General features: G+C 41.7%; 1 protein-coding gene across 5 annotated transcripts; it reads right to left on the reverse strand.

Annotated features, from left to right (window-relative positions):
• Positions 1 to 877: 877 nt before the first annotated feature.
• Positions 878 to 20,220, reverse strand: aifm1 (apoptosis inducing factor mitochondrion associated 1). 5 transcript variants are annotated; one of them, XM_024431381.2, is made up of 22 exons: positions 19,960 to 20,220; positions 18,756 to 18,886; positions 17,661 to 17,769; positions 17,524 to 17,550; positions 12,714 to 12,776; positions 12,528 to 12,593; positions 12,350 to 12,424; positions 12,193 to 12,246; positions 12,019 to 12,084; positions 11,837 to 11,908; positions 11,223 to 11,371; positions 10,899 to 11,029; positions 10,714 to 10,804; positions 10,253 to 10,337; positions 10,060 to 10,136; positions 7,930 to 8,038; positions 4,073 to 4,180; positions 3,669 to 3,898; positions 3,289 to 3,431; positions 3,072 to 3,196; positions 2,268 to 2,461; positions 878 to 2,148 (listed from the first exon to the last, which is right to left on the reverse strand). In XM_024431381.2, the coding sequence occupies exons 1-22, from the start codon at positions 20,045 to 20,047 to the stop codon at positions 2,077 to 2,079; spliced, it is 2,265 nt and encodes a 754-aa protein (XP_024287149.1). In that variant the 5' UTR covers positions 20,048 to 20,220; the 3' UTR covers positions 878 to 2,076. The 5 variants fall into 5 exon arrangements, with proteins under 5 accessions (XP_024287149.1, XP_024287148.1, XP_024287150.1 ...); XM_024431380.2 differs by having other exon boundaries at positions 12,193 to 12,255; XM_024431382.2 differs by lacking the exon at positions 12,193 to 12,246 and having other exon boundaries at positions 19,960 to 20,219.
• Positions 20,221 to 21,585: the final 1,365 nt, after the last annotated feature.

Consider the following 21,585-nt stretch of genomic DNA (forward strand, 5'->3'; position numbering starts at 1 on the left):
GCATTACATAGGTGCACCTTGTGCTGGGGGACAATAAATTGCCACTTTAAGATGTGCAGTTTTGCCACACAACACAATGCCACAGATCTCAAGTTAAGGGAGCGTGCAATTGGCATGCTGACTGAAGGAATGTCAACAAGAGCTGTTGCTAGAGAATTTAATGTTAATTTCTCTACCATAAGCCCCCTCCAACGTCTATTTAGAGAATTTGGCAATACATACAAACAGCCTCACAACCGCAGACCACATGGGGGGTATTTCTGAGGAGTATGTGTGTCTGTAATAAAGCCCTTATGGGGAAACACTCCTTCTGATTGGCTGTGCCTGGCTCCCCAGTGGGTGGGCCTATGCCCTCCAAGGTCCACCAATGGCTGCATCCCTTCCCATTCATGTGAAATCCATAGATTAGGGACCAATGAATTTCAATTGACTGATTTCGTTATATGAACTGTAACTCAGTAAAATCTTTGAAATTATTGAATTTATATTTTTGTTAAGTATATTTCTAGATACAAGTCTACCTCCATTATTAAAATAATTAATTTCAAGAATGTATTAAATAAACATTAATTGGTAAAAGGATTTTGAATTATTCAAGAATGAAGAGGGGCACTCAAGGCAGTTAAGCAGACAAATTAAAGAATAAAGGGCACAACATTGTTATCAAAAGGAAAGTACTTTCAAGGTGTACAATACAAAAGGGAAAGACATTTTGTATATTTCTTTCTTATGAGAAGTTCTCGACTAGTTAATTAAACTATCCCTCGAAGGGATACGTTTTCTGTTCACAGGTTAATTACTTGTCTCTTTCAACACCTAGATAAATTATCACACCTTTGGAGGAACTCAGTAGTAACAGTCAGACATAAGGCGGCAATACATTTCACACATTACTTTTAATAATTACGCCTATGGCAGACTATCTTAGCAAAAGCGATGCTAGCTGTACCTCACACGTGTTAAGACAGTTCCTTCACATCTGTAAAAACTTTCCCGCCTACCCACAGGGAGGTGTTTAAGAGCCAGTGTCAGCAGATTGGGAGAGAAGAAAAAAAAATCTTTAAAATCACGCAAGTTTTCTGCATGTAAAAACATTTCCAGTTCCATAGTGGTTAAGTAGGCCAGCTTTAATTTTAATGTGGCAGACTTCTGTAGAGTATAAAGTTATACTGCAGACCTACTTTCCCAGTGAGTGGTTCTGTATGCTGTAGCCCACAGGTCAGGCGCCCTTGGAGCAGGACTGCCTGTTCCCATCCACTCTGAGGAGAGCCATGGCACTAACCTGAGAGCTCCCAGGACAGGAACAGTCTGTGGGAGCAGTGCAGGCAGGTGAGCAGTGATTGTTGGGAATGGATCTTTTGTTCAACAAAACGGTCTCAACATGGTAAACCATAGCAAAAGCCAGTGCATAAGAGACTCCATATTTGAGCTTGTGTGATTTAATTACCAACATTTAAACAATGTGAAACCATGTTATAATACAAGTTCTCTTGGAAATGTATCAAGGGACTTTAGTGCTTACAGTCCATATCAGAACCAGTTCTCCTAACCGAGTGATAACATCTTAGGAAATAAAAATGCAAATGGTAGGATAATTTCAATTTAAAAACAGGTTTATTGCAGCCTTTAACAATCGGAGCTGCTCTGATCACACTGAAAAACAACCTCTATGTACCAGTATGTTGTCAGGCTTGCACACAGTCACCTGTATTCCCGGGATGGACAATTTCACCTTGATCACAAAACGCAACAGAATAGATCTGGGGATATGGGGGCGGCATTCATTCTATATAGAATGATTAGACTGATCGACATTGGGAATATTTCTACTCACTATCTTGAATAGAAAATAAGAAAAAAACATGCATGTGATAGAAATTACAAACATGACAATATTCCAGCGACATTAAAATGTACAGAGTAGATTTGTGTCCAGAGATTCTCCCTTTTCAAGTGCATCATCATAGTGGGGTCTGCCAAAGCCTGGCGATGACTGTGAAAGTTCAAAGCCTTTATGAGTAGTGACAGCACACGTCTCTCCCAGCATAGGCTCAGCCTCCCCAGAGGAGAGAAGACTCAGTCATCGTGAATGTTGAAGAGCTTAGCCACTTCATTCAGATCGGCATGTTCCTCTCCATCTTTGATGATCTGCAAAGACAAGAATGCAAAGCAGTCTATATTTAACTGCGTTCAACATCACTTAAGTGACATGGAGCGGGTTAAAGAACAGAGAAAATGTATCCTCTGACATTTGTGACAATTCTCACCTTCCTTGCAACGGGCATTCTGTTGAACACGTTCCACAGGATAATGCCCACCACCACTTTGTCTCGCAGATAGAAGATCACTCCTTTCCCGTAGTTGTCCTTCTGCTCGGGTACTGGAGGGGGTTCAGGGGTGGAGGAGGCTACAGGGCTATTGGCCGTCCCCTCAGTCTCACTCTCCGAACGGATTCCAGTTCCTATCAGGATAGGAAAGACGCTCAGTCTATGTCTTTGAAACAATTGTTGGGGGGGGGGGTTTAAAAGTTGAGTTGATTTGTAAAACAGAGGTCCTTCTGTCGAATCAAATAGTTGTCGGCACATGCTTTGTAAACAACAGGTGTAGACTAACAGTGAAATGTTTACTTACAGGCCCTTCCCAAAAATGCAGAGATGAAAAAATAAATGATACCGCGAGGAATGATTACACAATGAGCAACGATAACTTGGCTATATACACAGGGTAATAGTACCGAGTCAATGTGCAAGGTAAGAGGTAGATATGTACATATAGGTAGGTGTAAAGTGACTAGGCAACAGGATAGATAATAAACAGTAGCAACAACGTATGTTATTTGTCAAAAGAGTTCATGTAAAAAGGGTCAATACAGATAGTCCGGGTAGCTATTTAACTAACTATTTAGCTGTCTTATGGCTTGGGGGTAGAAGCTCTTCAGGGTCCTGTTGGTTCCAGACTTGGTGCATCGGTACCACTTGCAGTGTAGTAGCAGAGAAAACAGTCTAGAACTTGGGTGGCTGGAATCTGACAATTATGTTGACTGTAAATCAGTATCATGTGGATGGTTATACCTGACTTCTCTGTGGCAGCTTTGGGAGTGTCCTTAGCAGTGGCTTTGGCAAATACTCCAACCGTTGGAAGGCTACTGTCTACTATCCCAATGGCCTCATAGCCTACATCAGGCCCCAGGTCACTCCTGTGGGACAAAATAGGACATGAGATACAAGGTTTGAGGAGAGGGAGCCACTGACGACTAGTGACAAGGAAACTGAATGATATGACTCGTACCAGAACATGGACTGATGCCAGTAGGGCTTATTGGCTCCCGTCATGTTCTCTCCTGCCAGCCGGCCACTAACGACTGCATGGTCATGGTGCTCCACTCGCCTGCGGCCCAGTCTGATGTCATAGAAGCACGCTGCATCACCTGCCTGTAAACAGAGGACACAAAGGATCACAACAGTGGCCTACATAGTCATGACACATCGGTAATAAATGGCCACACTTTTTAGTTTATAGTTTCCTTGTGCTTGAGAATGAGAGTAAAGGATGCATATCTTATGAGATGTTCTCAATCTTTCAATGGGGGAGCTCTTCTTTACTGAGAATTGACCTTTCAGAAGAAAATGAAGTAGGAGCCGAAGACAACCACTTGAATTTGCACTTACCACCCATATATTGGACCTAGCCTGCAGTTCTGCGTTGACCCGAAAGCCCCCAAAGTCAGAGTCTACCTCCAGACCTGCTGACTTGGCCAGCTCTACGCTGGGCTCCAGCCCAACAGCTGCAACAATATGGTCAGTCTTCACCACACGACCATCCTTCAGTTTGATCTCCACTTTACCATCTTTGAAGCTCACAGCTTTTACCAACGCTTCTGTGATGACCGCCACTCCCTCTGTAAAAGGTGAAAGATGAATTTCGGTATAAATAACTTACTTAAAAGAAGTATCAACCAGGCGAGGTTGGCAATGGCTGCCTCAGTCATTTCCACAGGGGAGAAGAAACTGCCATATACAGTCCATTAGTGAAACATACAAGTAATAGAGATGAAGAGGTTTCCCCTCCTTACCGCTCTTGACTTTGGCTGTTGTCCAGTTGCTTAGATACTCCGGCAGCACCTTTCCCATGTTGCCCTTCTCAGGGAACATCTGGATTACCTCCAGGTCAGAATCAGCAGCTGAGAGAAGGATGGACAGAGACACATTACAAAAGGGGCATTTCACTGTGGTGAATGTTGGTTCAGTAATAGTGTCAAATTAATTGGAAAAACACATGTTTGAAAATTTGGGCCATAGACACATCCTATGTGTTTTAATCAAATCAACGATATGCACTGAGCTTGTCTGATACTTTAAGTGAACTGTTGATTAAATAATTAAGTCACACAAATGAATAGAGGGAGTTCGACCACAATTGATTTGAATGTGCCTGGCCTGGCACAGACTTGCTGTGTTATTATTTTTTTTTAAAGACTGCGAGGGACTGTGTGACTAGCATCCGTTCTCTCTCTGTCCTCCCTGCTGCAGCGACCACCACAAAACATCAACTGTGTGCCTTGTACTGTTGTGTTACCGAAATCTCTCATTTGTCTTTGACAAACATTCCCTATCGAATGCACGTGACCAATAGGGCCTGACCAATAGAATATTATTAGCACATCAATAAATTGGTTATAAACAAACTCTGAACACCGTAACAACAAAATGGATGCAGAGGACGTGACAAATAAACTTGCAACGGGAGAATGTTTACTGGTTGCTCAGGAGGTAAAGGGGAAGTCTGAAGAGTGGAAAACATTTTACTAGTTGTGGAAAATACTGGAGATCAAGAAAAAGAAGGTATGGAGCAAAGCTGCGTGGATATTACGTGCACGAAACAAGTGCTGTTAGATTACAATATTTTTTCCTGACCGTTTGGAACCACAAACACAAAAATTGTAAGTGTACTTGAGAGTCTGTTGTGCTTTTTGTAAAGCCTTTATTACAGAAAAGACTAAAAACAGTCACATTCATCTGTTAATGCAATTTCCGAAATGGAACAGTTTAGGCCTATTTATTGTTCATGCTAATTATTCAATGGTTGCTTTGTTATTTTATTTTTAAACAAAATGCTTGATTGCATTTCATATCATGAATGACTCCTATGCTGTGTGATGACATGAACAAATTAATGATTGATTCAGTAGCCTATAAAAGTATTGAAAGGTGTTTAATTGCCATATGGTAATTACTTCGCCGCCATGGCCTATTTATTGCCTTAACTCCCTTATTTGACCTTACTTGCACTCACTGTATATATACTTTTTTCCCTACTGTATTATTGACTGTATGTTTTGTTCATTCCATGTGTAACTCTATGTTGTTGTATCTGTCGAACTGCTATGCTTTATCTTGGCCAGGTCGCAGTTGCAAATGAGAACTTGTTCTCAACTAGCTTACCTGGTTAAATAAAGCTGAAATGAAAAAATAAAATTAAGCTATTAAGACTAAACAGGACGCGCTCTTAGGCCTATAACTCAATGATGGAATACAAGGCTAGTAAACCTAGTAATAACATTACTTATTGATCATCATAATAGTAATAATAACAACAATAAGGAGATCAAGGAAAAAGGAGGGTTATCATAATAAACATAATTTGACCATTTGGAACAGCGTAAACACTAAATAACAATAATACCATGGTCCAACGGAAAAGTATAAAGCCTTTATTACAGCATAGCAAAGATTAAAAAACAGCCACATTTGTGAAATTGTTGCATGAGGCTTGGTGCTCACGGAATCAGTAGGCTATTAAACAAGCATGGGTGCTTATTTCTGTCGATACAGTGCATTCGGAAAGTATTCAGACCTTTACTTTTGACATTTTGTTACAGCTTTATTCTAAAATGTATTAAATTGTTTTATTTCTTCATCAATCTACACACCTCATAATGACAAAGCAAAAACAGGTTTACAGGTTTAAAAACACAAAAACTGAAATATCACATTTCCTTACGTATTCAGACCACTCAGTACTTTGTTGAAGCATCTTTGGCCATGATTACAGCCTCGAGTCTTGTTTTTTTAAATATATTTTTTTAACCTTTATTTAACCAAGCAAGTCAGTTAAAGAACAAATTCTTATTTACAATGACGGCCTAGGAACAGTGGGTTAACTGCATTGTTCAGAACGACAGATTTTTACCTTGTCAGCTCAGGGATTCGATCTAGCAACCTATCGGTTACTGGCCCAGTGCTCTAACCACTAGGCTACCTGCCACCCCATATAATACCGAAAGCTTGGCACACCTGTATTTGGGGAGTTTCTCCCATTCTTCTCTGCAGATCCTCTCAAGCTCTGTCAGGTTGGATGGGGAGCTTGCTGCACAGCTATTTTCAGGTCTCTCCAGAGATGTTTGATTGGGTTCAAGTCCGGGCTCTTAGCTGGGCCACTCAAGGACATTCAGAGACTTGTCCCAAAGCCACTCCTTTGTGGTCTTGGCTGTGTGCTTAGGGTCATTGTCCTCGTGGAAGGTGAACCTTTGCCAGGTTTTCATCAAGGATGTTTGTACTCCGTTCATCTTTCCCTCAATCCTGATTAGTCTCCCAGTCCCTGCAAAACATCCCCACAGCACCATGCTTGACCGTAGGGATGGTGCCAGCTTTCCTCCAGACATAACTCTTCGCATTCAGGCCAAAGGTTCAATCTTGGTTTCATCAGACCTTTTACTGAGGAGTGGCTTCAGTCTGGCCACTACCATAAAGACATGACTGGTTGAGTGCTGCAGAGATGGTTGTCCTTCTGGAAGGGTCTCCAATCTCCACAGAGGAACTTCTTAGTCACCTCTCTGACCAAGGCCCTTCTCCCTCGATTGCTCAGTTTGGCCGGGTGGCCAGCTATAGGGAGAGTCTTGGTGGTTCCAAACTTCTTCCATTTAAGAATGGAGGAGTTCACTGTGTTCTTGGGGACCTTCAACACTGTAGACATTTTTTGTTACCTCCCCAGATCTGTGCCTCGACACAATCCCATCTCCGCGCTTTACAGACAATTTCTTCGACCTCATGACTCCGTTTTTGTTTTGACATTCATGGTCAACTGAGGGACAAGTGTGTGCCTGTCCAAATCATGTCCAATCAATTAAATTTATTGCTGGTGGACTCCAATCAAGTTGTAGAAACATTTCAAGGATGATCAATGGAAACAGGATGCACCGGAGCTCAATTTCGAGTCTTATAGCAAAGGGTCTGAATACGATATTTCATTATTTATTTTAGACATTTGCAACATTTCTAAAAACCTGTTTTTGCTTTGTCATTATGAGGTATTGTAATGAGAAAAAAAATATTTAATCAATTTTAGAACAAGGCTGTAAAGTAACAATGTGGAAAAAGGGGTAGGAATACTTTCCAAATGCACTGTATAGAGAAATGATTTATAAAACAAGGCACATTTAACAGTTAGGCAATTGATTATAAAACTAATTAAATTGTGTTTTCCTCTCTCCAATTAAGGCAAGGGCTGTTTTCTCATCTCCCAACTCTGCTGCTGCATTGTTCTCAACATCAATATGCTGCTTAACTTTGTTATTATGCACATAGCAACATGGTCTAGGAAATGGCGCCAATTCAACAGCGCACTAATGTGTTTCAGAATTGCGGACAGCGACCACTATCCAACGCAGGAGAAAGCGCATTTGTTATAAAATTATATTTTATTTGTGTTGCACCAACGTTCTCACATAATATAACCACCATATACAATTTTAGTTTCACATGTATGAGTGATGGATTGTGCCATCTCCACAGTCTCCCCAAAGGATAAGTCCACTGTGACAGGTGCGAATCAGACAGGTGTCTTGTACACTATGAAATCTTGGTCGACCAATAGCCTATCAACCAAACAATCGACCAGTGGACAAAATGGGGTCAGCCCTACTTAACTTACATCTCCTGCCCAGGGCACAGGCCAGCTCACTCCCCAAGAAACCTCCTCCAATGATGGTGATGGATTTGGTGTCTCTGGAGACCTTATCCAAAGCTTTGAAATCTTCAACCTAGGGATGATATAAAGTATTCCCTGTCAATGATAGCAAGTAACTACAAGTATTCCCTGTAAAAAAAAACATACTTGCTGGCACTTATCTTAAACCATCATTTATTTTGAATGATCGACATCACTATAGTTTTACGCAAAACAGGAAGTACATGACATAACTCAGGGCTCCATTGTAACAAACCTAACGCAATGGTAAATCGAAGTGCAGGGGGTAGCGCTATAGGTTCAGGGGGTGTCAGAAATATTTGTACTAATTTCACCATCACAGTTATCGGTGCACTTGCTGGCATTGGCACGAAAGGGCTAGGTTTTGATGAATAAAACTGTGGGTGTGGCGATACGTGGTTGCTTCAAGTTCTGTATTGCCTTGGAATCAACTCCAATGTTAGTCCGTTATAGTTTGTTAAATGGCTTACAGAAACAAAAATAAAATGTAGACCTATCTTTGATAAATAGGTTAACTTGAACCCATTTGCAGTCCATTGTTCTAAGTAATTGCATGGCTTCAATAGCAGTCACACTGATACAGCGGCTAGGCCTACTGTAAATTAATTATTGATAAAGGCCTAAATAGAGAAGGAATAATTCAAAACAAAACAACCTGTTTTAAATAGGCTGTCACACTTACAGGCACCATCATTTCTCCTTGTGGGCATATAATATTAAAATGACAGACTATGGAGAGTTTAACACTTATCCAAACTTTTCCCAGTAGCTGGACAAAGATCCAATATAAATAGCAAAGGATAATGTCATTATACTGCTCCCAAATATGCCTGTTTTTTTAATGACCATAATCGGAACCATCTTACAGGTCAGATCTCCAGAAGTTGCATTGCGAGAGCGCTATGGACATGGTCAACATAAAACCAGGAAGGTAAATTATTCTAACAAGTTTGGTTGTAATAAAATTAAATGAAAAATCAATGTTGTTTTTTTAAACAATAAATGTAAAGATATCATAAAAATCAACAGGTTAAAAATACAGGCATTGCTGTTGAACCAGCCTTCATTATAGCAGGCCTAAGGGAGGGCTTGGGTTTTTAACGTATGAAACGGGAAAACATTTTTACAGGTTACAGATAACTTCAAAATTTGAGGTTCACCGGTATTCACCAAGGTTCTCATCTCTTGTTTCATGATAGGCATAGACATGTAGCCTGCATCATGGAGGGGGTTTTACGCACGTCCAGAACGGGACCTACATGACTAAAATAATGTGGGCCTGCCTACAATGCATAGATAAAAAGGTAATGTCAGCTCAGTTTTACTCCTCTCAAACTTGATATTTTAAGAAAGCTTTGATGAAGATTTATTTCCAAGCCGTCTCAGAAGCCAAACCCTTTATCAACAGTCATGACTACTTTGTATTTCTAAATACAAAGTATACAGAGGCACCAAAAGCACATTAGCCTACTCTTGTTCCATGTTCATATGGGCAGTGTGCTTCTTGGCTAGATAGGCTGCGTTTGAGGTCAAAATTCATGCCATAACCAACTGCGTTATCAATACAAACCAGCACTTGGTTGGTCTTAAATATCCCCATCAGTACTGCCTGAAATTAGCACTTAAGGACACCGCACATATTTTCACCCCGCCCAACTGAGCTAATATAAGACAGGTAAATTGCCAAACCTGGCGTTAGGGCTGGAAAATGCCGGCGCGACTGTTTGCAATTTCGTCATGGAAAAACTAACGTGCGTTTGACACTAGCGCCACCTTACCTCCAGTCCAAAAATAGAGCCCCCAGGCTTGTGATGCATTAACACCAGATCGCATCAATCAAGCACAAAGGCTCTCCCTGGTGGCTCTCCTTACAGATGGAACATGTCTAAGTTATGACTTAGAAGTCCCTGAAGATGACTAAAATAATTGCACCTTCCTAACATTGTAAAGGACCTAGCTTCAGCATGTTTTATTGTCATGTCAATGGTACCAAACATAAAATTAATGAATCATCGTCTTGTGGCTTCTGCCCACACCTTTTAAAACATTTGATTCTTTAGGCAATGTGTTTACCTTTCTAAACAGTGTAGTCCTCTTTGTCACCTCTTCTCCAGCTCGCTCAATCACTTGCAGATTCCTTGGGATTCCACCTTAAGAAAAAAGCTCATATTAATTACTGCTCAGTCCTAGCCTGTTGTGAATGTCACACACAAGTCAGCAGCTAAACAGGATGCGCTCAATAAACTGGATTTTCACCATGGTTTACCTGTGGCAATCAGGCACTTATCATAGGAGATCTCTGTGTCGTCACTCAGTGTCACTTTGTTGCCCCTCACGTCCATGTGCACCACCTGAAGAAGATTAGGGAAGGTTTGATAAAAATGTGATATTAGGACAACATGCTCATCACTCACAGATTATTCTTCATGGAGGTTGGGTGCTGAATTCACATTAGTAAAATACATTGAGTGAAATGGACAGCACTCTAAGGATACAGTTTAACAATTTATTCACCAATAAATCATTCACCAATCATTTAATTATTAAAGATTATCCTTGGAGTGCTGTCCATTGCAATCTCCAAGAAGGTTTGATAAATCCTTTTACTAAATCGGAATAAGTTTGGAAAAGATAGAAAAACTAATGAAATGTAGGCAAATTCTTCAATTATATAGAATATAGCTCAAGACCAGAATACTATGCTATAAAAAATAAACAAGCACCAACCTTTTTCCCAGTGAGCACAGCCACTCCACCATTCTCCACTTTCTCCAAATCCTGAGGACTAACATAGAATGAGGGAGGCTGGAAGTAGATGCTGAAAACCAGAAATAAACATGCATTAGTACAAGAATATTGTACATGTTGATTGTGTTCTGTTAACATGTGAGCACACACACACACACACACACCTCCTCTCCTTGCCATTCCACTGTTTGAAGCGCAGGGTGTCAACCACACTGGGGTCATCAGAGAACCACAGCTCCTTGGAGAGAGGAGGCCTCATGTATGGAAGGTCTGGTTCATCAGTGATAATCAATACCTGTGGACAGATATCAAAAGAAAAATAGATTTTGGTTAAGAAGCTAAAATAGATTAGTTATGGTCTAAAGCAATCAACATGAGGTAGGACTGCATTACTCTGCAAAACTCATACCATAATGAGCCTACTATCATAACACAGCTTGCTAAGTTCTTGGTCACTCCATAGATCAACAACAGAGAGGCCCACTAACCCTGGCTCCTGGGTCCCTGGCCCTGATGGAGCGTGCTGCAGCGAAGGAGGCCGTGCCTCCGCCAATCAAGAGGTAGGGGGCGTGTGAGGGAAACTCTACAGGGGTAGGTGCAGGGACCTCAGCAGGTGCAACAGTTGCAGGTTCCGCAGCTGGGACAGCAAATAGGTAAAATCACTGCCTGGTCTGATACTGTGGACTCAGAGGTTGACCCCAAGCATGCTCCATCCTGCTGTACAATAGAAAACCTCAAGTCTAAAAACACCAGAACCATGTGTAGGAGATTATCATTTAGCCGTACAATGACCATTGCACAAGTAACCTTAAAAAAGGAAAGGAGATTCAAATGGAGTTAAGGGAAAACAAAAAAAGTTAAATTGTTATCCATCCATGTGAGAGCTTTATCACTTAGCATAAACTGGACCCAAACATAGACAACGGGTAACCTTAACTGGGATGGAGAAAATGAAATCAACGTAACCATAAACAGAAAATGAATAAAGAAATAAAAAGGAGATGTGTTGGAAGTAACCATATCGTGTTTACAGAAAAACCCATAGTGCTGTGTTGTCTGTCTGCCCCCTCCCACTCCAGCAGAGGTTGGACTCAGGTCTTACCACTCTCTGTCTCTGTCGTAGTTTGCGGCTCCGCTGTTTCTGCAGGAAGGCTTCCTGCTACTGGTGTTGGTTCTGTTAGTATAACCGAAGCGTTAGGCAATTGGGAAAAAAAATCTGAAAAATCTATTTTGATCATTGAAAAATATGGGATCATTTTCCCATGCACTGGTCTGAGTGCTTACCACTCTTCACAACGGGAGCAGGAGGCTCTTCTGTAACCTCTACGGGGGACGGTTCCACTGAAGGTTCTGTTTAGCACAATGGCATTTTAAAAATGTAACGGCTTATTCATTATGCTAGTAGTGACTTCACAAAAAATGAATAAAGACTTCATCTTCATTGGCCAAAGCTCTTACCAATCAGAGCTGGTGCACTTGGCTGCTCCACTGCTTCTTCTGAGACAGATCTAGCTACAAGTGCTGCTTCGGTTAGCATGGGTCCTAAATTATTATTAACTCTATTTCAACTAAAATAAAAATGAACAATGATTTATTCCACGAAGTCAGATCTTACCACTCTTAACTACTGGATCAGCATCAGGCGTCCCTACTGATTCTTCAGGAGCTGGTTCTACCACCGATTCAAGTGCTGTTGAGGGTAATCCATAGTCCATGATTATAGGGTGAACTCCACATCAAAAACCTATGTGAGTGGAGGGCCTGCTTTCTTCATCCATGCAACCATGCCTTACCAATCTCAGCCTCTGGTGTGGTGGGAGGATCCTCTTGTTCCACTGCAACAACTTCAGGGGACACTTCTGTGTATTTGACCAACATTCTTTAAAAAAGTTCTGGGGGTCTATGATATTTACAGGCCAAGCATTGATTTGACTAAAATGGAGAGTTTTCTTCTAGCAACTTTAAGCCATCACCCTCACCTTCGACAATAGGGGTTACTTCCGGAGTTTCCACAGGAGCATCTTCCGTAACAGGTGCAATCTCTGTTAGTAGGCATGACCGTAAAGGTTAAGGGGAGTGGTACAAAAACAGAACGCTTGAAAATGTGCTGCACTGGTTTTAGCTCTTCTCCATTTGATTTGACGTAGGCAGCTTAATGGACTTCATAGAGGAGTTAACTGTGAAGGTGGGATCTGCCTCCCTCAATTAACACAACCAGAACATTAAGGCAAAACATAATGCAATAACACACACAAAATTCATTTTCAACAATATGTAAAAAAAAAAAACAGAACATTCCCATAACATCTAGTAGTTATAACGGGAAAAGAAGCAGAGATTGGAAAGGCTGTGGTGTTAGTCAAGATGGTAAACTATTCAAATCAAACTTATTAAAGTTTGATTGATACAGAAAATGTGAGACAGGAGGAGATCCATTCATAATCATGGACCTGTGGGCTAGGTATTGTCAACCAACAGATAGATAGCCTACAAACTCCATTGACGATGCCCCCACAAACATGTCCCATCCAATTACCACATCCTAGCTATACGTTTGAAATAGTACACATTACATTCAAGGACATGGTATGGTGGGGCATGTGAGTAGAGTTCCAGAACACATGTGCTGTCACAAAACAAGATTGGATGAGTACACATTGCACCCAGACAGTTGATCCAAGTTTGAGAAGACAAAAAAAATTGCAGAATAGGAACAAAGTAGACAACAGGGAAATGTGCTGACGGGAGGTGAGCCACTTGAAGAGGGCGTTAAAACAGAGAAATAGTCACATGCCACAGATAGAAGAGGAGGTTTGACCAGAAACCGGCCCCATGCAACACTCAGGACAGGCAACTAGATAAGCTAGTTCTCAGTCTCTGAACTTAAGCATCTCTATACACATAATGGGGTGTGAATGCGTTTGGAAGTTCCAGACGTGACTGAGGAATATACGTATATAAATAGCTATATATTCTATAGAACTTGTAGATAGTTCCGTTGTTTCACAGGGAGCTCTCCTCCATAGCTGAAAGTGACACCTCGCTCTCAGCCGCTATAGGCTCAGAGCTCTCCTCGCTCTCAGCCGCTATAGGCTCAGAGCTCTCCTCGCTCTCAGCCGCTATAGGCTCAGAGCTCTCCTCGCTCTCAGCCGCTATAGGCTCAGAGCTCTCCTCGCTCTCAGCCGCTATAGGCTCAGAGCTCTCCTCGCTCTCAGCCGCTATAGGCTCAGAGCTCTCCTCGCTCTCAGCCGCTATAGGCTCAGAGCTCTCCTCGCTCTCAGCCGCTATAGGCTCAGAGCTCTCCTCGCTCTCAGCCGCTATGGGCTCAGAGCTCTCCTCGCTCTCAGCCGCTATGGGCTCAGAGCTCTCCTCGCTCTCAGCCGCTATAGGCTCAGAGCTCTCCTCGCTCTCAGCCGCTATAGGCTCAGAGCTCTCCTCGCTCTCAGCCGCTATAGGCTCAGAGACCGAACCCTGCACAGAGGTCTCTTCATGGTGAGAGATCACATGCAAACTCAACACATATGTATAGCTAAAGGCCTTCTACCCTGCTGCAACAGTTAAGGGCCATATAATTGACCAAACTTAAAGGATCAAGCTCAGCAAAGCTAAAGGCAGCCTGGTAAGTGCAAGATGATAGACAATGACGAGGTTGAACAAATGGAAAGCAGAAGCATGGTAGGTTGGTAGACAAAACTATAGTTTTCATGTGTTAGCTTTACTTTGAACACACAATTTACAAACTATTAATAACAGCCGAATTAGTGTTGCAAACAGAAGTGACATTGGTGTGATGCCAGGGGTAACTGCTTTATAGAGTATTCATGTTTTCAGTGAAATCTTGTTCTGCCCACCAAAGTTTAAAATCTGAAAAGTCACAAATAAAAACCAAACCATCCCTGTAAATTAAAACAATATCCAACATAAGCATCCATGCCCCCTAGTGGTGCTTTTCCAGAGTTTGACAAACATCCAAATATGAAATATACAGTACTTTCAGAAAGTATTCAGTCCCATTGACCTTTTACACATTTTGTTACGTTACAGCCTTATTCTAAAATTGAATAAATACAATATGTTTTCTCATCAATCTACACACAATACCCATAAAGACAAAGCGATAACAAGTTTTTAGAAATGTTAGCTCATGTATTCAAAATAAAAAACAGAAATTCCTTATTTACATAAGTATGCAGACCCTTTGCTATGAGACTCTAAATTGAGCTCAGGTGCATCCAGTTGCCATTGATCCTCAAATCAAATGTTATTTGTCACATGCGCCAAATACAACAGGTGAAATGCTTACTTACAAGCCCTTAACCAACAGTGAAGTTCAAGAAATAGTTAAGAAAATACTGAATAAATAAAATAAAAAGTAACAGTAGAACTACATAACAATAACAAGGCTATATACAGGGAGCCCGGTACAGAGTAAATGTGCAGGGGCACAGGTTAATCGAGATAATTTGTAAATGTAGGTGGGGGTAAAGTGACTATGCATAGATGGTAAACAGCAAGTAACAGCAGTGTAAAAACAAAGGGGGGGTGGCCATTTGATTAGCTGTTCAGCAGACTTATAACTTGGGGGAAGAATCTGTTAAGGGGCATTTTGGACCAACACCTGGCACTCCGGTACCGCTTGCCGTGCGGTAGCAGAGAGAAGTCTATGACTTGGGTGACTGGAGTCTGACAATTTTTGGGGCCTTCCTGACACCACCTGGTATATAGGTCCTAGATGGCAGGAAGCTTGACCCCAGTGTTGTACTGGGCCGTTCGCACTACCCTCTGTAGCGCCTTACGGTCAAGATACCGAGCAGTTGCCATACCAGGCGGTGATGCAACCGGTCAGGATGCTCGCGATGGTGCAGCTGTACAACTTTTTGGGATCTGGAGACCCATGCAAAATCTTTTCAGTCTCCTGAGGGGGAAAAGGTGTTGTTGTGCCCTCTTCACAACTGCCTTGGTGTGTTTGCACCATGATAATTTGTTGGTGATGGGGACACCAAAGAACTTGAAACTCTCGACCCGCTCCACTACAGCCCCATAGATGTTAATGGGGGTCTGTTCGCCCCTCCTTTTCCTGTAGTCCACGATCATCTCCTTTGTCTTGCCCACATTGAGGGAGAGGTTGTTGGCCTGGCACCACACTGATCGGTCTTTGACCTCCTCCCTATAGGATGTCTCATCGTTGACGGTGATCAGGCTTGCCACTGTTGTGTCATCCTTAAGATGTTTCTACAACTTGGAGTCCACCTGTGGTGACATGATTTGGAAAAAAGGCACACACCTGTCTATATACGGTCCCACAGTTGACAGTGTATCTCAGAGCAAAAACCAAGCCATGAGGTGGAAGGAATTGACAGTAGACATCAGAGACAGGATTGTGTTGAGGCACATATCTGGGGAAGGTACCAACACATTTCTGCAGCATTGAAGATCCCCAAAAACAAAGTGTCCTCCAGCATTCTTAAAATGGAAGAAGTTTGGAACCACCAAGACTCTTCCTAGAGCTGGCCGCCCGGCCAAACCGAGAAATCATGGGAGAAGAACCTTGGTCAGGGGGGTGAACAAGAACCCGATGGTCACTGACAGAGCTCCAGAGTTCCTCTGTTGAGAACCTTCCAGAAGGACGACAATCTCTGCAGCACTCCACCAATCACGCCTTTAAGGTAGAGTGGCCAGACGGAAGACACATGACAGCCCACTTCAGAGTTTGCCAAAAGGCACCTAAAGGACACTCAGACCATGAGAAACAAGATTCTCTGGTCTGATGTAACCACGATTTAACCCTTTGGCCTGAATGCCAAGCGTGACATCTGGAGGAAACCTGGCACTCTCCTACGAATCATGCTGTGGGGATGTTGTTCAGCAGCTGGGACTGGGAGAATATTCAGGATTGAGGGAAAGATGAACAGAGAGATCCTGGATGAAAACCTGCTTTCGAGTGCTCAGGACCTCAGACTGGGGCAAAGGTTCACCTTCAAACAAGACAATGACACTTAGCACACAGCCAAGATTGCTCAGGAGTGGCTTCGGGACAAATCTCTGAATGTCCTTGAGTGCCCTAGCCAGAGCCCAAACCCTATCGAACATGTCTAGAGAGACCTGAAAATAGCTGTGCAGCAACGCTCCCCATCCAACCTGACAGAGCATGAGAGGATCTGCAGAGAAGAATGGGAGAAATTCCCCAAATACAGGTGTACCAAGCTTGTAGCTTTATACCAAAGACTTGAGGCTGTAATCGCTGCCAAAAAGGTACTGAATTAAGGATCTGAATACTTATGTAAAATCATTTTTAAAAATATATATGTCAAAATGTGCAAACATTTCTAAAAACCCATTTTTGCTTTGTCATTATGGGGTATTATTATGTATAGCTTGTGTGGGGGGGGACAATTGAATCCATTTTAGAATAAGGCTGTATGGTATCAAAATATGGAAAAAGTGAAGGGGTCTGAATACTTTCCAAATGCACTGTATAACTAGGCTTACATGTTTTTCCTCTTAAGAAAAGTCCACAAATAATCCTTTATTCCAGGTTTTGAACAAGGGTTTATAAAATTTCTCGTAAAAAAGGCTCAATGCCTAGCTAGAACGCACCAGGTCAAATTGAAGAATAATTTTGCTTTAATCTGAACTATGCAACATAATTTAGCCTTTTATGATTCTCACCTGACCACTAATGTTATACCATCATGCACATTGTTACATAAAACAGAGAGACTACATGTTAATGTATGACATAAGGGTTGGGGACAGGATTGTTATCGGCAAGCAACTAAAAATTCTCACCTTGTGGAGTTTCAGCAGCTTGTTCGCCTGAAAGACAAGATGTACACCACACAAGTAATTTTGTTTAAATGTAAAGACCAAAAAATGCAGATGTGACTTTAGACTGCCAATGTGTGTTATGAATCAAACCTTCTCACCTGGGGCCTCTGTGATTGGTTGTTCTGGCACTACCTTATTTGGTCTGGAAGCAATTTCATTAATTCGTTCCTGATATCGCTCTTTATCTCCTTTGATGGTGCGGTAAGCCTGTGAAAATACAAAACATTACATCTTTAAACCTCTTTTCAGGGATTTTTCTGCCATTGAAATCCTTGGGCAGGACGCCTAAATGTTTTTTTTTTTCAAGATACCCATGTCCAAACAGTGTAAAAATACATTTGCTTTCGGGATGGAAAAACACGCAGTATTTGTTCTTTAAAATATAATCATTGAGAACTAACAAATCACCAAAATAAAACCTAGACAGTCAGGGAGAAGTGAAAATTACAAAAACCATACATTTAGCAGTATTGATTTTGTTATTATGTTTGAGCAAAATAACAGCATTAGCCATAGCAAAATGCATAGAATTGCAGGAAACTAGCAAAATCATTTTTTAAATTAAATATTTTGTTTTTTTAACCTATGTACCAAAATGGGGGCATCTAAAATGTTATCTAAAATTCAGCCATGCTGACAGGCCCCGACTACCTAGGCCCCTTTTTGACCCTCCAACTCAGTTGAATCTTAAATGACTACATTTGCCAAGTTTAAAACCAGAAGGTCCAACACACAGTATTTAAAGGCCTCTGTCAAAAGACATGTAATGAATGGGTGAATGAGGCAAGAGGGCAATGACAACAACTGTTCAATTCCATTGAATAAAGTCCATACATAATCATTAATAGGGTGACCCACAGTTCTGGTCAAAACTCAGAAGACATCAAATGCAGACCAGACTTGAAATAGCACCTTACAGTTTGAAGCCCTGATGACATTTTGACTGAACTAAAACGGTCATCAGCTACAAAGGTCAACGACCTATGGTGTCCAAAATATTTGTCCTACTTGTTTTTTTAAAGCTAGCCTATAGCACTAAGCAGGTGCACGTGACAGTACACTTTCACAACAAAGCATGATTCACAGTACTACAATCAAAATCCTTTGCATTCACATTGTGATTAGACAAAATAATAATGCACTGAAACTAGTGTGCATTTCTGAAAGAAATGGGCAGGACACTTATTACTTACATAAAATCCTCCCCCTACACAGGTTGCTCCCACTAGGAGGTAGTACAAGTTGTTGTCCCCTCCACTCCCTGGAGTTCCTGAGGACATGTGGGCCTGTGGAACCAGTGGCAGTCTTCTCTCATTGTTAAACACTGAAATGAATCAAGGTGTGTGTTAAGTAAGCTGGGCTGGAGCAAAAGCCTGAACATATAGTAGCTGTCCAGGACTAGTGTTGAGGACTCCTGCTGTAGTGTTTTCCATTAGGCTAACTCAAATAGTACATTACTTTATAACCATTAATCCACTGAAAAGTAAACAGAAATAGCCTGCATGTGACAAGTTATGACACTTGTCAATCATTCTGGTGATTTCATAAAGGTAGTTTAACATTTCAGTTGAATCTGTTCTTTGTCTCACCATCTCAATAAGACCTTATCTGCAAAGAAAACCCTGACTGGCTGATAATGATGCATGGCTCAATCATACTAATACTTCCTAAAATACATATACACCTGATGGATGATCCAGTTTGACATTATAAACAGTCTGAAATAAACGTTATGTGTATATGCACCCGAGACCGTGTTACAAGCCAAGCCAAGTTATATAATTTCTGCAAACATTTGAATATTGCCCAAAATGTGAGAAACAAATTACTTAAGTTTCAAGTTCAGTAAGCCAGCTGAGCTAGATGTGAACTTTTTTCCTACAGAAAATATGTCACGATGGTCCAATGAAGTTGAGATGACGGTGCCCACCACGTAGCCACGGTGGACATGCTTTCTAGCAACGACCTTGGCGGAATACATGGCCATGGGGAGGTTGCGCCACAACAGTTATGATAAGACAGGGCCACGTCGGTTTAAATGCGAGAATATTTCATCCTAGTTAGCAGACATACCTGTGTGTTTCATTACCCACCATGCGAAATGGTGCTAACTAATCTAACGTTAGTAACTAGCTAGCCAACGTTAAATGTATGCCTAGTTAGCTAGCTAGCTTACCTATGACACTTAATTAACGTTAGCTAGCTAACTAGCCGCATCTGTAGTTAGTGCATTTTACTGCACATTAACGTTACTGACTAGCTACCCTAGCAAAGTTATCAGACTGAAGTAGTCATGTTTGACTTGGGGTGTAGTGTACAGTCAAACCGGCTAACAACTGCACAGTTTCAAAGTTGCACATGCTATCCAGGGCTCACCAATCTGCTAACGTTACTTACATACTCCCCTTGCATTTTGCCGGCACAAAGTTGAAGAGGATCTGGCGAGTGGGGCTAACTTCTTCCACAGGTTTTTACACGTCCACATTTCGAGTTCACGACAGAGAAACCGCTAGCTACAAGCTAGATCTGTACAACAATGTCGTTGGCTCGCTTTTGCCAGAGACTCAAACAGCTAGTACCTCTGAAGTATAATTAGAACGGCTAGTACTAGCTACAAGGCCAGACAGACTTTTTTTTATTTTTAGGTCATCTGATTCAAAAGCGTTTTTTGTCATCACGCAATGCCCGCCCATCTCACCATTTCATTGGTGGTTTACTTTATGTGTGCATGTTCTTTCGATGCACATTGGCTAACACTCATATGTGTTCGAGCATATCAACAATTTCTCTGGTTTCAATTTTACGCAGTTGGTGTGCGCAAGACTGAGAAAGTAGGCTATTTTCACCAGTTTGAATTAACATAGTGTAACGACCCTGGGTTTATAAGCGCGGAAATTGGCGAGCATGCTTTTGCGGCAGTCGATATCGCGCCAGACCTCGGGCTAGAAGGTCGAGGGTTCGAGACCTGCTCCCCTGCTGTTTCATTACACTGGTGTCAGAAGTGATCGGACCTGGCATCCACGACAGTGCGTGTGCTTGGTTGGTGAGCGAAGCTAGCTGGAGTCGCATGCACGCGCGAGGACGCGCTCTTTGTAACGACCCTGGTTTTATAAACGCGATTTATACTGTGCTGGACGAGTATGCTTTTGTAGCACAGTCGATAGCGCGCCGGACCTCGGGCTCGAAGGTCAAGGGTTCGAGACCTGCTCCTTGCTGTTTCATTACAATAATGTGTAAAAACATCACTTCACCTTGCAGGATAGTGTACAGATGAGTTCCACAGTGTTTCCTGAGGATACAACGAGATGTTTAAAGAGCCGTCTCAATCTATTAGCCAGTCTTACTCTGGCATAAGAATAGTGGGGGAGAACTATCCAACGACACCCATTTATCAGTAAATTGTATCTCTGAAGAATTTACCTTTCCATTATTCTTCATCTAGCTGGCTAATCTGTGTCTCATCTGCATTGTGGATTTTTATTTGGATTTCATGTAATGGACATTTTCCAAATTGGTGAAGTGAAATCAAAAATAACTTGTTAAAAATAATTTTAAAAACCAGAAAAGTGGTGCACACATATGTATTCACCCCCTTTGCTATGAAGCCCCTAAATAAGATATAGTGTAACCAATTATCTTCAGTAGTCACATTATTAGTTCAATAAAGTCCACCTGTGTGCAATCTAAGTGTCACATGATCTCAGTAAAAATACACCTGTTCTGAAAGGCCTCACAGTATGTAACGCCACTAAGCAAGGGGCACCATGAAGACCAAGGAGCTCTCCAAACAGGTCAGGGACAAAGTTGTGGAGAAGTACGGATCAGGTTGAGTTATAAAAAATATCCCATGGAGCACCATTAAATCCATTATTAAAAAATGGAAAGAATATGGCACCAGAACAAACCTGCCAAGGAGGGCATTAATCAGAGAGGCAACAGAGACTAAAGATAACCAAGAAGGAGCTGCAAAGCTCCACAGTGGAGATTGGAGTATCTGTCCATAGGACCACTTTAAGTCGTACA

Source organism: Oncorhynchus tshawytscha, linkage group LG09 (assembly GCF_018296145.1).
Source record: "Oncorhynchus tshawytscha isolate Ot180627B linkage group LG09, Otsh_v2.0, whole genome shotgun sequence".
Classification (NCBI taxonomy): Eukaryota; Metazoa; Chordata; class Actinopteri; order Salmoniformes; family Salmonidae; genus Oncorhynchus; species Oncorhynchus tshawytscha.

Excerpts from the sequence above, each read along its gene's own strand:
- aifm1 (XM_024431380.2), bottom strand. The coding sequence starts at position 20,047 with ATGTGGACGTGTAAAAACCTGTGGAAGAAGTTAGCCCCACTCGCCAGA. Across the intron at positions 17,551-17,660 it reads ACCAATCACAGAGGCCCCAG|GCGAACAAGCTGCTGAAACT; the intron begins GTGAGAAGGTTT and ends CTTGTCTTTCAG. Across the intron at positions 3,899-4,072 it reads AACAGCCAAAGTCAAGAGCG|AGGGAGTGGCGGTCATCACA; the intron begins GTAAGGAGGGGA and ends CACCTTTTACAG.